This window comes from Pecten maximus, chromosome 4 (assembly GCF_902652985.1).
Source record: "Pecten maximus chromosome 4, xPecMax1.1, whole genome shotgun sequence".
Classification (NCBI taxonomy): Eukaryota; Metazoa; Mollusca; class Bivalvia; order Pectinida; family Pectinidae; genus Pecten; species Pecten maximus.
This window is the reverse complement of record NC_047018.1, coordinates 19,032,932-19,047,560: the sequence shown is the minus strand read 5'-3', so window position 1 is coordinate 19,047,560 and position 14,629 is coordinate 19,032,932. Positions and strand designations below refer to the sequence as shown.

At 32.9% G+C, this 14,629-nt stretch overlaps 1 protein-coding gene across 14 annotated transcripts in view; it reads left to right on the top strand.

Moving 5' to 3' along the window:
• The window catches only part of LOC117325430 (receptor-type tyrosine-protein phosphatase S-like), a 176,807-nt gene that overhangs the window by 135,341 nt on the left and 26,837 nt on the right, over positions 1-14,629 (top strand). For 8 of the 14 annotated variants that reach the window (XM_033881620.1, XM_033881619.1, XM_033881617.1 and 5 more), the window contains 4 exons: positions 2,394-2,429; positions 3,680-3,688; positions 6,756-7,040; positions 12,076-12,384. In XM_033881620.1, coding sequence (XP_033737511.1) covers positions 2,394-2,429; positions 3,680-3,688; positions 6,756-7,040; positions 12,076-12,384 — 639 coding nt within the window. Of the gene's footprint in view, positions 1-2,393; positions 2,430-3,679; positions 3,689-4,054; positions 4,067-6,755; positions 7,041-12,075; positions 12,385-14,629 lie in introns of all 14 variants that reach the window. The other 6 variants (XM_033881628.1, XM_033881630.1, XM_033881631.1 and 3 more) reach the window with 4 other exon arrangements.

Here is a 14,629-nt window from a genome sequence, read left to right as displayed (position 1 = left end):
CATTAAAAAATGCCATGCTACTTTTTTTTTTTTTTCTCGGTGATAATAATTATTGTATTTTACATAGAATGCCTGCAGTATGGATAAAAGATATATTTTGTACTGTACAATGACATTTTTACCTACCGGTACACATATACACTGCCCACTATATAACCATTGTCAATACCTTGTACAGTTCATATGTTAATACCATATATATATATTTGCTTTTCATAACAGCACACCACATACTGTATGGACAATAATAAAAACACTCCATATATGGTCATATACATATTAACCTTATTGATATAGATGGATCTGTTGTACTTATTTGATTATATAAACACTAAATAAATACAACCTGATATAATATACCAAAGTTTGCTATACATGTAGACATTTAATTCATAACGACATACATTTATTGATATTCATTTAAACTGTTTTCAAATATTTGATATATTTTTACTTTATATGAGTATAAATAAGCAAGTAAATGTCATAGTTAAAGGATTCATATTTGATGTATTCAAAAATTTGTTACATATCAAAGTCTAAAAATTCTTTTGGAAACAGTTATATTTGGCGCAGATTGGTTCAAAATTATATTTGTTTGTAGCTTTCTTTTTTCTTTTTGTTCATATCCTCACTATACATATATCTACACATTAAGGCCTATTTATACTGATACCGCTCCCCTCACCCCTCACATACAGTATATCACATAAAATCTCAGCTACATGTTATTTCAATGCCCAATAGTCACTGTAATGTTCCTGTTCCTTCAGTTAATCAAAGAAAAAATGGATATTTTGTTTGAAAAAACCATGATGGCAAGAAAGATTAGAAAAATAGGGATTTTTGTTTTGTTTTTTTTAAATTTTGAGAAATTATTTTATTGAAAAAATAAATCAGCAAGAACATTAAGATTGAAATGTATGTATTTCCATAGCTTATGTATGGAACATTACATTGCTATTTATCACATGTCGGGCTCTTATCACCTCATTATCTGATATTACTATACCAAGTGTTGTTTACCAAGTGCTCAACCCAACAACAACACCAGTGAATGCATCACAATAACATCACTGCTGTCACACCACATGTACTTGTCCAAGAACTTGGTTTGGTGGAATTTCAGAAAATTTAAGAAAATTTAAATTTTTAGAAAAATTCAAACTTTTTTTAAAAATTATATAAGTAATTATTGTTGTGTATTTATAGGCATTTTAGATGAACAAAAATTTTAAGTTAAAGAAAACTCTTTTTTTTTAAACTGAAAAGAAGTATTGAAGTTAATTTTGTATAAGTTGAAAATTTAGGTATTAATAATTTTTATTTAGAAAAATGTATTGTCTTCCTTCTATTGAATAATTTTGATAAATTGATGGGGATTTTAGAAATTTGAATGTCCACCAGACCTAGGTTGACTTGTTTGCCTAGGGAATTGAATGCATTTGAGATGGTCCATAGAGACCTTGATTTTAGTCTTCAGGACCCAACTGTGGAAAAGCTTGATGATCATGGCCACAATAGAATCACGGCCGTTTGTACACGGAGTTATCTATCTTAACACTGGAGTTATCTATCTTAGCACTGGAGTTATCTATCTTAACACTGGAGTTGTCTATTCCAATTGTTCCTTTGGGTTTTAAGGGAACTGCTTATTTTTGTAGGTAAATGTTAAAAAAATGTCTTTAGAAGTTGATAAATACAAAGTTTTGCTTTCTGTAACAAACCATAATCAATCTATCCTTTATAGAGACAAAAATTTAAGGAGAAAATGTTTCTGAAATAGAGCTATCTGCATTAGTATATAGTAGTCCTCTTTAGATTGGAGTTGTCTGGTGTTTGTAAGTCGTGTTTTAGGTTTAATCAAGCAAAGGAAAGATCAATACAGTAGTTCTTTAATAGCTCTCTAAGATAAACATTCAGAAGAAAAAAAATAGGAATATCAAAATTCATCTTGAAAGGTAAAATAAAAAGGTAAAATAATTAAAATGATTGCATTAAACAAAAAAGTTGAATTGACACGTAAACTCCTAATACTACCATACATGTGCTTGTGATGCGCTCAACTTGCAACACACAGGCCTTTAACTACGAAGCTGCGAAACGCAAAGCCCAAACCTGCTGCGCGTTATGAGATGTCGCGAATGCGTACTGCGAGTGCGCCTATGCTCAAGCTTTTCCACAAATGGGTGTATGCATTGCATCCTAAACACTGTAGATTAGGTATATACGTACGCTAGACCCTGTAGCTATATATAGCCTGCCGCTGGGAGATGCTGCAGACGTCCATGTGGTAGTAAAGTCATGTGACTGCCTGTAGCCCAATTATTTTGATTGCGTTCTTGAATGTGTTATTTGATGTGTTTGACAAATTCTGTGTTCGATCCTTCCAGCGCGAACTAATTGTTCTAGGAAAACTTGTTTTTCCGGTAAGTTCGAGCCATGAAGTTATGGCACGCTAAATCTTGTATCTCCAGTGTTCTTCGGAGTTGTGTTCAATATTTTTCTCCAAAAATTTTGTTTTTATCTGAAAATTTCATTGATGTCATTTTCTGCATGTTTCCATTTCTGATTCTGAGTATACAATGCCAAGTTTTAACTCCTTTTTAAATCTCTAAATATATATCAGTGTCATTTCTTCCGTTATGTACATTTCAAAGCTTCAATTTCATGCTAATGTTATTTTTCCAGGCAGTTAATTTTTTTTAAACAGAAACAAAAGAAATATGAAAAATGGATTTTTTTTTATCTTCCACCTTGTGAGATTCCATTTCTATCGGATTGAATTAAAATCACAAGTGACATACACTTGTACAGTATTTTTTAACCACCAATAAAAGCCAAATGTGAGTGTCTGAACAAAATCAAGGACTCTGCATCTGCTCGCTGCCTGCGATTGTTGTGTTTACTATCATGATTGCATACATATATGTTATTATCCCCGCGCATAATCTCACAATACACGCCTCTGACTGTAGCAACGCATGACGTAGCATCATTTTTCGTAGTTCGTAAACTGCTCTGCATCTTAATGCGCGTCTCTCTACCTTTTTACGTTCACCTTGTCACCTGCTCAATGTTTAATAATAATTCAATTTGTATATATTTGGTCAAAATTTTCTCAGAATTCTTTTATACATTGATGAATATCTATTAAGGATAATTGATCATTCTATTTTAAATGTTTGTGTTTTTATGCATTCATCTATTACAACTATCTACAGTGACAAAGTTTGAATAATTCTATTCAACATTAATTCTTTTATTGAATTTCTCTTAATGCAAATTAAATGTTGAATTTAAAAAAAAAAATAATTGCTATTGAGAGAGCCATGCCTGTTTAATCAGCTATGTTATGATTCACAGTGATTCAGCGTAATTCGCACTATAGTTTCAAAGAGAAGATAACTGCATCTAAAATATATTGTGAAACACAAAGCGACAAGCGCTAGCGATTGTTTATTATATTAGAGCAATATTCTGGCTGTATGTTCACCATTGATTCATGCTGAAGAACTATAGTCTGTATGATATATGTGTCACAGATGTGAGACTATAGTCTGTATCAGATTTCACTGAGTAGTCACATTATGTGCTGGTCACTGGTGTTCAGTTGTTCTTTAACATGTTGCTCATTTTAGCGTGATTTTTTCTTTTTCCTCCACCGTCCTGGGTACAGAGTTTGTAGGTGAGCTGTCATTAATAAAAAATAGACTTTTTTCGGTTTATTTCTCCCCTTTTGTTTTCATTATATATTTCAGCACAACGAGTTTTTCAGTGTATTTTTCAAGAAACAAATCCATCTACTACAGTTGTGTACATTGTATTTTGTCTTTCCTGGTTCAAATTTAGTATATACCTGTAATGCGAGATTCTGTATGTGCATGCATCTTAAAATGATCTGGTTTATGTGTTTTTGTGAGAGCTGAAACATTAAGAATGCCCCTGTTAGAATCAGTAGACTGGTCCTCTCTAAAGGAAGGAAGAGTCTATCTAATTTGCTTAGGGTGGAAAGGTTTTTCAGTAATATTTATTTTACCTATATTTATTTCAGGGGATAGCATGGGTAAGATTATGTTTGACTTGTGTCTTGGTCTTATAAATAACTTGTCATGGAAGTAGCTGAACATTAATTGAACGTATACTGTTTTTGCAAATGAAAATGAAATAGATGCATGATATCTTGCAAGTTAAATCTCAATATATGTAAATTTCGATTGTTGCCTGTCTCTCTTAGGATTTCATTTGGAATGTTTGGAAAGTTGAAACAATTTCTGTCCTGTAGAGACCGATAGATTGCAGTGGTTGAATTGGCATGGAGCAGTAGATAAACAACTATTAAAGACCTTTTACTTACCTTCTTCATCACTGAGCACTGCAGTGTTGTCATATAGAAATGTCTGTCAAAGTTATACCTACTGTAGTTAATCAGTTACTAATCATATATTAGATATCTATTTGATGTATACCTCGTTCTAAAATAAGAGCTTTAAATACTGAAATTCAATTCAGCTTAATTATTTTCTAATTTATATAAACAGAGTCCTTTTGACATGCTAATTAAACTCAAATTTTAATGCTGTGTTTTTAAAAATTATTTGTGTAAAGATAAAAAGTAAAGGATACATTAAACCCGTGTTGGCGATAGTCTGAGTGTATCTATTGTCAATCCTACAGTACTATTCCTATATTGCTAACCAGGAATGGTAAATGCACAGCATCGAAATGAAATATAAATACTCTACCATGGGAAGTAACTCTAAGTCAGAATAAAATACTGCTTATCCTTCAGTATATTAAGAGAACAAGCCATATATGTATCTATATTGTTGTGAAGTGGAGCTCTTGGAATCACCTTAACATTTGTTATGCTGATAATGACCTTACCTTATAGAAGACTGATCTGCCATGTTCCCACTATAGTAATAACAAACTTTAGGAGTTGTAATGATCTTTAGGAGTTGTAATGAGCTCGGAGAGATTGCGTGATACGCTTATACTCATCTAGATCATGTCAATGTTTGAATGCTCTCATAACTACACTTTGACAGTTTATTTAAGATGCAGAAATAGATCTCATCAGTTACATCCTGTTGGCTGATGTAGAAAGTCATCACAATCTATAAAAAAAATGTGCAATTTTCTTATCAAGGTCATGATATTTTATTACTATTATGACTTTTTACAATTTCACAATTGTAACATTTTTTCAGTTAATACAAAAAAAAAATTTTTTTTAAAAAAGTAAAAAAAAAAAAAAAAATAAGAAAGATACTGAAAATATATGCACATCTGGTATTGCAAAAAAACTATCAAAGAGTGTTTTCATTTTGTTTAATTTTTTAGTTGTTTCTATTCTTTTTCATTCATATTCAAACAGATCATGAAGCAACAATGAATATTTTGTTTCATTTTATAGTAATTAATAATATATTTTGATTGATTGCAATAAGACCTATGATTAAGTTATGTATCTTTTTATTATTATTAATATTATTTTGAGTGATTTTCAATTGGAAATTTTATTTATTGTTGCCTTTTTCTCATTCTACTTAAATCTAAAGTGTGTTGTTGATGCTTGATCAAAATGAAAATTAAAAAAAAAAAATCTTTAAAATTTCTCTTAGTTAATTTAACATTTTAGACATTTAATCATATTACATGAAAAGAGATTACATGTGTAATAATTTTGATAATGGAGAGAGAAATTTTCAGGATTTTTTAAAACAAATTGTATTGCCCTATTGCTTTAACTCCATTAATTTGGTAAATAAGTAGATTTTCCTGATAGGATATCAGAATCTAGCAAGCATGCCGATCGTAACTCTTCTGTGCATGACAAGTTTTCGGATGTCCATGGTTACCGTACCATCAGATATCCTGAGAATATCATGCTTTGTATATTAAAGGTGGCAACCTCTCAAAATGAAGAATAAGATATTTTGTAATATTCATATTGGTATCATTTATTCTGGACACATATTGTAATTCGAAATTTTAAGATTAAAAATAAGGTAAAATTACTACTTACCATACTAGATGAAAATTTATTTTTGGAATTCATTTGATTTTAAGAAAGTTTGTAGAGTGTCCACCTTTAATTATTTTGTGTTACCACTTTAGACGGGCCGAGTCCAGATTAGGGTAGTTACAGGCTCATTCCTGTTACTGGGGTACAATTGGTTGACCCAAATGACGAAGCCTGTGTTTCTATTGTGGTTACACTCTGCTGTTTTAATTTGTAATTAATAACAATAGACCTACATGATTTTTAATTGATATTATGTTCTACAAAAAGTCAATAAAGTTTTATGTGTAATGCGTGCTCGCCCCACCCTGAGCGATCTGCGGGCGCAATACTGTTGCTTCATATGCAGGTGCGATGGGCTCCGCTACAACTGCACAGCGCCTTTGTTGGCCATACCTAAATGAAGGCTCTAAGCCTAGGGGCCAATGTCTCAACTGCAGGATGCCAAGTGCATCAATTAGTCTGTTTGATCAATGGAATATTACATTCTTTACATGTCGAAAGCTACAATGTTTTAATCTTGTCAGGTTTTTATTAAAAATTAATAGTATGACTTCAAAGAAGTTCACATATATTTCAATTCTGAATCCCTTTACCTTTCCTAGTACTTAATTTATAAATACTTCTAATGATAAAACACGATAGAGAGAATGTGATAGATACTTAATTTAATTTGTTATTTTATGTGTCTTTTATTTATTTGTTTTGTGTTTTTTCGATTCAACAGTGCCACTCCAACCAAAAAATTTGCATGCAGTCGCCATGTCCCCAAACGTAATAGAAGTTACGTGGGATCCCCCAGAGAATCACCAAAGTGTTATCAGTTACAAGTTGTACTTCAACGACTCGTACCGTCGCCAGAGTGCCCATATCACTATAGACCCACCAGTGTCACGTTTTCGACTGACCGATCTGACACCAAACACCATATACCACATCCAGGTGTCGGCGATGTCGGAGAAGGGCGAGGGTGCCCACACGCCTACAGTCCAGGTGCAAACCCGCCAGTTTGGTATGTGTTCTTTTGATATTCAAAAATATGTTTTCCATGGTAAATTCCTTCTTTTTGGTATTCATTATTTCTCCTTTTACATGTTATTGTATCCGTATTTTGTGTGTATATCTTAGTCGTTAAAAACAAACTTGTGCTTCATTTTATTTCTTGTGATAAAAAAATGTAAACCTTGATTGTGATAAAAATTTTGATGTGAATTGATTTCCCTGATTTTGTAATGTGACGTGAAGTGACGTTCGACGTAGCTGTGGTTTCAATTTTACTCGTTCTTCACTGATTTCATTCTTCTCTCTCTCTCTCTGAGTTTTTTCCTCCCCACTTGAGGCAGTGTCTTTGTGAGATCTTTCTTTCCAGTAATGTTAAAAGTTGTCGTTGTTTTTGCTTTTTTGAGTTTCACAACAAAAAGTGTGACCTTTATACATATTCATGACTTTTCTTGAACATATATGTATTTTCTCTTGTCTCTTTATCCGGCTTCTCATTTTTTAAATGTTTATATAAATATTGATATCTGTAAAAATTTGTCATGTTTGGGAAATAACATCTTCAGGTTCAGACAAGCACAAGCATTTTGGTAAGTGTGTTATACAAAACTTCATTTCAAATTTTACTTTCACAGCCAGCATAGACTTACATTTTTTCTCTGTTATCGTGTCCGTTGAACGTTTGTTTCCGGGCAAACAGGGGAAGAAACTTTCCTGTCTATTCCCTATTCCTTCCCCATCCCAGAATCCCTCTGACCTTAATTTTAAACATTTTTGAAAAAAAGGCATCTTTCCCGGAAATCGTCCCCTTATTAAATCTCCTGACCGACTATTTGGTTGTGAATGATGATCACATATACCCAGTATTATGGTGTCGTAGTATTTCCATTCAGATACCTAAGTTGTAGGTCTTTGACCAATGTGCTTTGTATAAACCGCTGAAGTTGTTAAGTTTTTTGTTTATTATTTCCTCCCGGTTTTGGGCCATTTGTTGGTTGTCGGATATACATGTTATACATGTTTGCTTACACATGCACAACGCCACTGGACCGTTCAAATAATAAAGTTCTAAATTTTCTAATCTGCTGGTTGTTTTTTTCTTTTATACCATACGTCACCTTAAAGATACACAAATCGTACCCTCACCTAAAGTGTTCACCCTGTCCACACTATCTCCAGTGTTTTTTTTGGTTTGGTTGGTTGACCTATTTATCAACATTATCTATTTCTATGATAAATTGATTTACCATTTCACAGTGTGTTTGTAGAATTCTACTATTGTCTTTGTTGCCATCAGTTATTCAAATACTTTCTGCTTCTTTGATTTTCTATAAATAGCCACATCATCATTGCTGGTTAAGTCTTCATGATGTAGTTTATCTGCTTGCTTTCTGTTCTTCATGAAATCGTGTTTTCTTTTTAGTGAGTTGACCTTTGACTGTTGTAAGACAAGCTATAGAGTGCACTTTAAATATCACATACCTTATTGAAATAAACGTTGAGCACTTCTTGAAATGTACATCAAGTATGTTTTCCAAAAAAATCTTGAAATAAATTCCATTTTTACCAGTAGATGGACAGAATTGACATTTTGAAGTATTACAATAGAAAGCGACACCTTAATATACCTATTTAGAGTTGCCCATCAATATAACATATTGAATTATTGCAAAATTTTGACTTGACAACTTCGAATTGAAAGAAGCACATCAGGTTTACAAGTGCAGAGAAAGCAACATTATCTATTAAAGAAAATTTCCAAATCTTTAAATGGACTCTTAAACAAATTAATGATATTTTGACATTTCCATTGGTTTTACATTGACAATTCTATTAGTTGCAGTTGAATCATGAAATAATTTTGTATTAAATTTTTTGTTCATGTTGATCATCATTTCCATACATTGTTTTACAGATTCTAATTTGTAACATTGCTAGAAATCATTACTATTGTTTAATTGTGAGTGTATTTTGTATCCTTTGTTTTAGTTCTCCTGGCCAAAAGGGTCAAGAAAACTCCTTTCATGGTGTAAAGTCCATCGTCAATAACCTTTGTCAACTTTTCCTAGCCCATTCAGGGTATCATGGATCATTCCTAAGATAAGGACAATGTTATGAGAGGAGACCATGTGTCTTTCAATGACATGGTCAGAAAAAATGATAGGATTGGACCAAGGGAATTTTCAGGAGTAAAAATGATAGGATTGGACCAAGGGAATTTTCAGGAGTAAAAATGATAGGATTGGACCAAGGGAATTTTCAGGAGTAAAAATGATAGGATTGGACCAAGGGAATTTTCAGGAGTAAACTGAACATTTTGGTATTAGCCTTAAATATGAAACATTTTCAGAAAAAGATCTGTAATGATTTATACCAATGAGGTGATTGTCCCCATATCTCACTCAGGGACATTAAGAAATAGAACTGATTCCAACAAATAGCTTACTCATGGTTCTGAAAAATTCCAAATGGAAGATGGACACCTGTGGTTGAAATATTCCATCTGAACAACTATGACCAAACATGTCCTTAAAAACTTCTTAATCCTCAGACTAGGTGTTAGGTTCTAAGTTGATTTAAAGGACTAAGGACAAATATGGGTGAGCGATAATGGTTCAGTGGGCTTCTAGTTCAGATAAATTATAATTTTGTAAATGTGTGTTACAATGCTTAAAAAACAGAATCCGTGAAACTTTATGAATTGCCAGAGGCTCAACAGTATTCATTAAAGCAACACTATCCTCTCTGGCGTAGTTTTTGTGTAGCCCAGTAGTGCGTCATCAGTTGTGCCAAATTGGAAAGCGTTGCTTGCAGCCGAACATGTTTGGCAGTAAATTAACTACCTCTGGCACTGTCATATTGAAATTTTAACCGAGGATCCAATAAAAGGACCCTTCAGCAAAGAATCTGAACATTTTGGTCCAATATTCATGGTATGACAAGGGCTCCGGATTATTTTGGTCCAATATTCATGGTATGGCAAGGGCTCCGGATTATTCCGGACCAACTATCCGGCAGTATTCTCCATAGTTTTGCGGTGACTGTTGTTAACTACAAACAATATGCAGTATTGTATGAAGACCAGTATTGACAGCTCAGGGGATTTTACAGAATCTTTAATGGGATACTAATGTGGCTTTAAGGGAAAGAAAGAGAACATGGCTTGGTTTATAGTGGACTATGTCACTACCATCACTCTATCGTACTGTACACTATGTCTTCATTTATTTGACTCATGGATCAAATTAAATTATTCCTTGATATAACCTGTTAGAAACAGACTCCAGGTGTTCTTACCATCAACATACAGGTGTGAAATTAATTTATGGTGACTTGATCAAATTTCAGTCCCTTTAGATACTGTTTCACCAAAAATTTAGTCATTTAGAACCACATTTTTTCACACAAAATCTCGATATGTCAAACAGTTTTGACTCCAACAAAATTTGTTTACGGTTAAGACAGATTAATACAGCTATCACTGGAGTCAGTTTGTAGAAGCTTCACCAAGTATATATTATACTCTACACTTTGTATATGTATGGATGCTATTAAACTCTTCTTATATTAGTTTTACTGAAATAGCAGAACTTCAACCTTCGAACTGTAATAATGTTATCTCCAAACAGTAAAATGGAAAAATTCAACCTCAGAATTTATAGAGTAGAATATTTAGGGAGTATATTTATAGAATTACCGTAAGTGCCTTTGTAGAATTGCAGAAAATATCCCCATAGATGGCAGATGATTAAAGAAAATATCCATATAATGTTATCATCACAAAACATTCTCCCATAGAATGGAAAATATTCATGATCTTCTATGAACAAAAGGAGAAAATGTTCCTTTAGAAAAGTAAGATGTTTAGGAATTTTAACTAGCCATTGAGATGCATGAAAATTCCTCATGGAGAAGCAGAAAAAGAAATCGCTCCATACAAATATTCCTCATAGTACAGTGTTGCAAAATATTCTTCTATAGAACGTAACTGCTGTCCTAAAAGTAGGAAATCATTTGATCATAAATACAACGCCAATTTGGAATTGTGAAACCATAAGCTTTGTTGTGGGCAACAGTATGCCTTGACCAAGCCAATGGTGGTTGACCACTGGTCATAGCAAGGCTGGTGTTGACCACAAGGCCAAAGGAAAATATCATTTTTGTCTTTCATTGGTAAAATTTAAAGGCATGAAATGCATGTACAAAGAGTGAAGAAGTTTAGGTAAGAGACCTAACAATCCTGCCCTTGTCCTGCAGTATTCAGGTTTCTACGGACCTTATTCTATATCCTGTTTGGTCTGGTAACAGGTATATGGTTCTGCTGCATGTGTAGTTTGAACATCTGTAGATACTCAGGTATTTTACATACTCTACAATACTCTTGTAGAACTTGCCGTTGGCATGGAATCTGCTTTCTACATCTTTGTTATGAAGTTCTAATACAAAAAGTTGCCACAGTTTCAGAATCATGAAATAAAATTATATACATATATATATATACATATAGCATTTTCTCTAGATACTGTTATAGGTCACATACTTCTCCAATGAGATGCATCTGTAGTGTAGCCTGAATCACACAGCATTTTATCACTTTTGCTGGTTGGGAAATTTTGCAATTAATATGGGTTTTTTTTTAAACATGCAATTTAAGATATAAGGAATGGATGTTGGTTTTTATATGGGACAGGTATTGGTTTATAAATAGTGGAATTATACAACTAGAAATTGGTTTGTTTAGTTGGATCCATGAATCAAATAGTATAGCTTATGTGTTTGTTATTTTATTTTTTGTCTTAAAAGTTCACGACACTTGTGCTTTTATACCTTATTTTTCTCTTTCTTTTCCACGTTCGTCTGTTATTACAAAAATCATACAATGCTGCATGTTGTTTAAAACATTTTGTAATGTTTTATTTATTTTCATTTTTTATGTTTTTTCATCTTTTTATTTCTTGTCTTCTTTGTTTTTCTATTTTTGTCGATCTCCCCCATTGACCCCCTTGACAATGACCCGCCCACGGCCATCTTGAATTATGAAAATTCAGCTCCAAGTGGTGAGCCTCAAAATCTTAGCGGCCGACCAATCGACTCTCGGAGTATTGAGGTAACATGGAACCCTCCTCCTCCTGATCAACAAAATGGCGACATTACAGGCTATAAGATATTTTACGTGAAAAATGTGCCCGACTTGTCAGAAGAAGATGCCCAGTCTGTAACTGTGGACGCTGCTGCCAACAAATTGACACTAGCGAACCTGGCAGTGTGGACGGAGTATAAGATATGGGTGTTGGCGTTCACAAGCGTGGGTGATGGCCCAAAATCACAACCAATCATCGTGTCGACCGACGAAGATGGTAGGTAGCGTCTAATTGGCTGCTCGGTGCAGTAGTTATGCTAACTATGGTTGGCTGTGGAAAAGAAACTCACATATCTATGATCTGAGTTCTCCTTTACAAATTTTTTATAATTATAATCCTTGATTCAATTAACTGATTTGGAATCTGGTGTAGAAGCCCTTTTAAAACCTAACTATATACCCATGTCTCTGATCTACATCTGAAATCTCATTGCCCTATTTCCTGATTTGATAGAAAAGTTTCTTACTACTAACATCTCAACTGCTCAAAATCATCATCTTTCTTTATCAATATCATCACCATTATCATACTACTTTAACCATTTCATAAGATATACCTTCTGATTTGGTACATTTGAAACTTGTAATCATATGGTAACCTTCTTTGATAGTGAAGCTTTTAAAATGTATTGTAATGCATGTACATTACAATAAAATTTCGGCAAAATATAATTGGTTTTATTTGTTGTAGAATTATTTATTTCAAAGTACCTGTTGTGTATGGCTGTGAAATTGGCATTTTAATCACATTTTATCAAATTAAACATCAGTATTGGTTAATGTACTAATATCAGCACATGTTTATCATTGTTCATTTTCATCAATGTCATCTCTTTCTTCATAGCACTTTTCATTTCCCATATTGTATCATCCTCATTTCCTGGTGATTTATGGATCTGTTGCATCATTACATTGTACTTACTTTGTATTGTCTTCCATTTTGCACATTCATCTTCAAATCCTTGTATTCAATGTCTTTTGACTAATTCTTTATAAAAAAAGATTCCATCATCATCTTAGAGAATACTATTTTCATTCTTCCACAAAATTCTTTCTCATGTTGGTGAAAGTCATCAGATCATTTGAAAATTTTCTAAGTGATTTCTTTTTCATTCCTCTTTACAATGTAACACATACATTTCATTTCCATTTCAAATCATTTTCTTCCTTTACATCCTATAAAATTAAGCCAACAATTTTTCATTCACAAAATGTCTAGTCTTGAACTTTGAACTCTGACCCTAATTCCTTGTCACACTCATGATGATATTGCTAATAAAATGATTAATGAGGGAAAGTGTGAAATATTATGGATGTGTAAGTATACATATGAAATGTTTCTTATATATATAATTAAATACATGTTTCCATGGAAACTAACAAGCATGCTGCATGTATTCCTCCGTTTTACTGTCGCTGTTTTCATGTGGCTTGTCCATATTCCTTTCCTCTGTCTTCTCTCTGTTTTTTATTCAATATTCGTGAATGTTGTGGGTATCAATCCATTGGCTAGCAAACATTCTATGTTTGGAGCATGAAACTGAACACTCTGAAACACTGAGTTTGACCTTTGTTAAGAATTACTTGTGAGTTTGACCTTTGTTAAGAATTACTTGTGAGTTTGACCTTTGTTAAGAATTACTGAGTTTGACCTTTGTTAAGAATTACTTGTATGTGAAAAATGTATGGTCTAAAATTTATTTAGATAAACATTTTAAGTTTTCATTTCGGGATTGGGACAAGGGGAGTGGAATTGTCATCATGGATTGGATTTACAACAATACAAGTTTTGAAATCCCATTGAATGATATTTTATCACCATTGTCCTTTTGGAAATGGTAACTGTTGAACGTGTATGCAAAATGTTTCATATGAATGTTTGTCCATGGAGTGATACCACTATCATTGTCTGTACAATTCTCTTCCATTCAAATTCCTTCCCCGTTTGAAGTGTTCGTTGATTGGCATGTTTGTAATATGACTATAACATTGTTTATGTGTCTATAAAATTGACCTGGTGTGAAACTAAAAACAAGATTGACAACATTTTGATTAAAACACCAGATATATATGCCCTTATGTGTGTCACATTGGAACTCATGCCATGAAGTTTGTGACAGTTTTTGGACGTTAGTGTCTGTTACATTGAATCTATTACAGTCATTATTTGTGATATTGAATGACTGATTATATCGAATGCATGACATCATTTTTTTCTCAGCGACCAGATAAATACAATGCACTTAGGAGCAGAATCTTTGGTTACAGCTCATCTTTTAGACCAGATTTCGTAGACAAGGACTTATCATTATCCGTGCATATGCTATCTTTTATTTACACCAAAATTGTTGCATGCGTCAGCGCTGCGGTTGGCATTTAAAATAGATATATCTCCTACAACAGGCAGAAATTCATCCAACTTGAATCTTAGACGTTAGCTGACTTAATCTTAGAAATAAGAA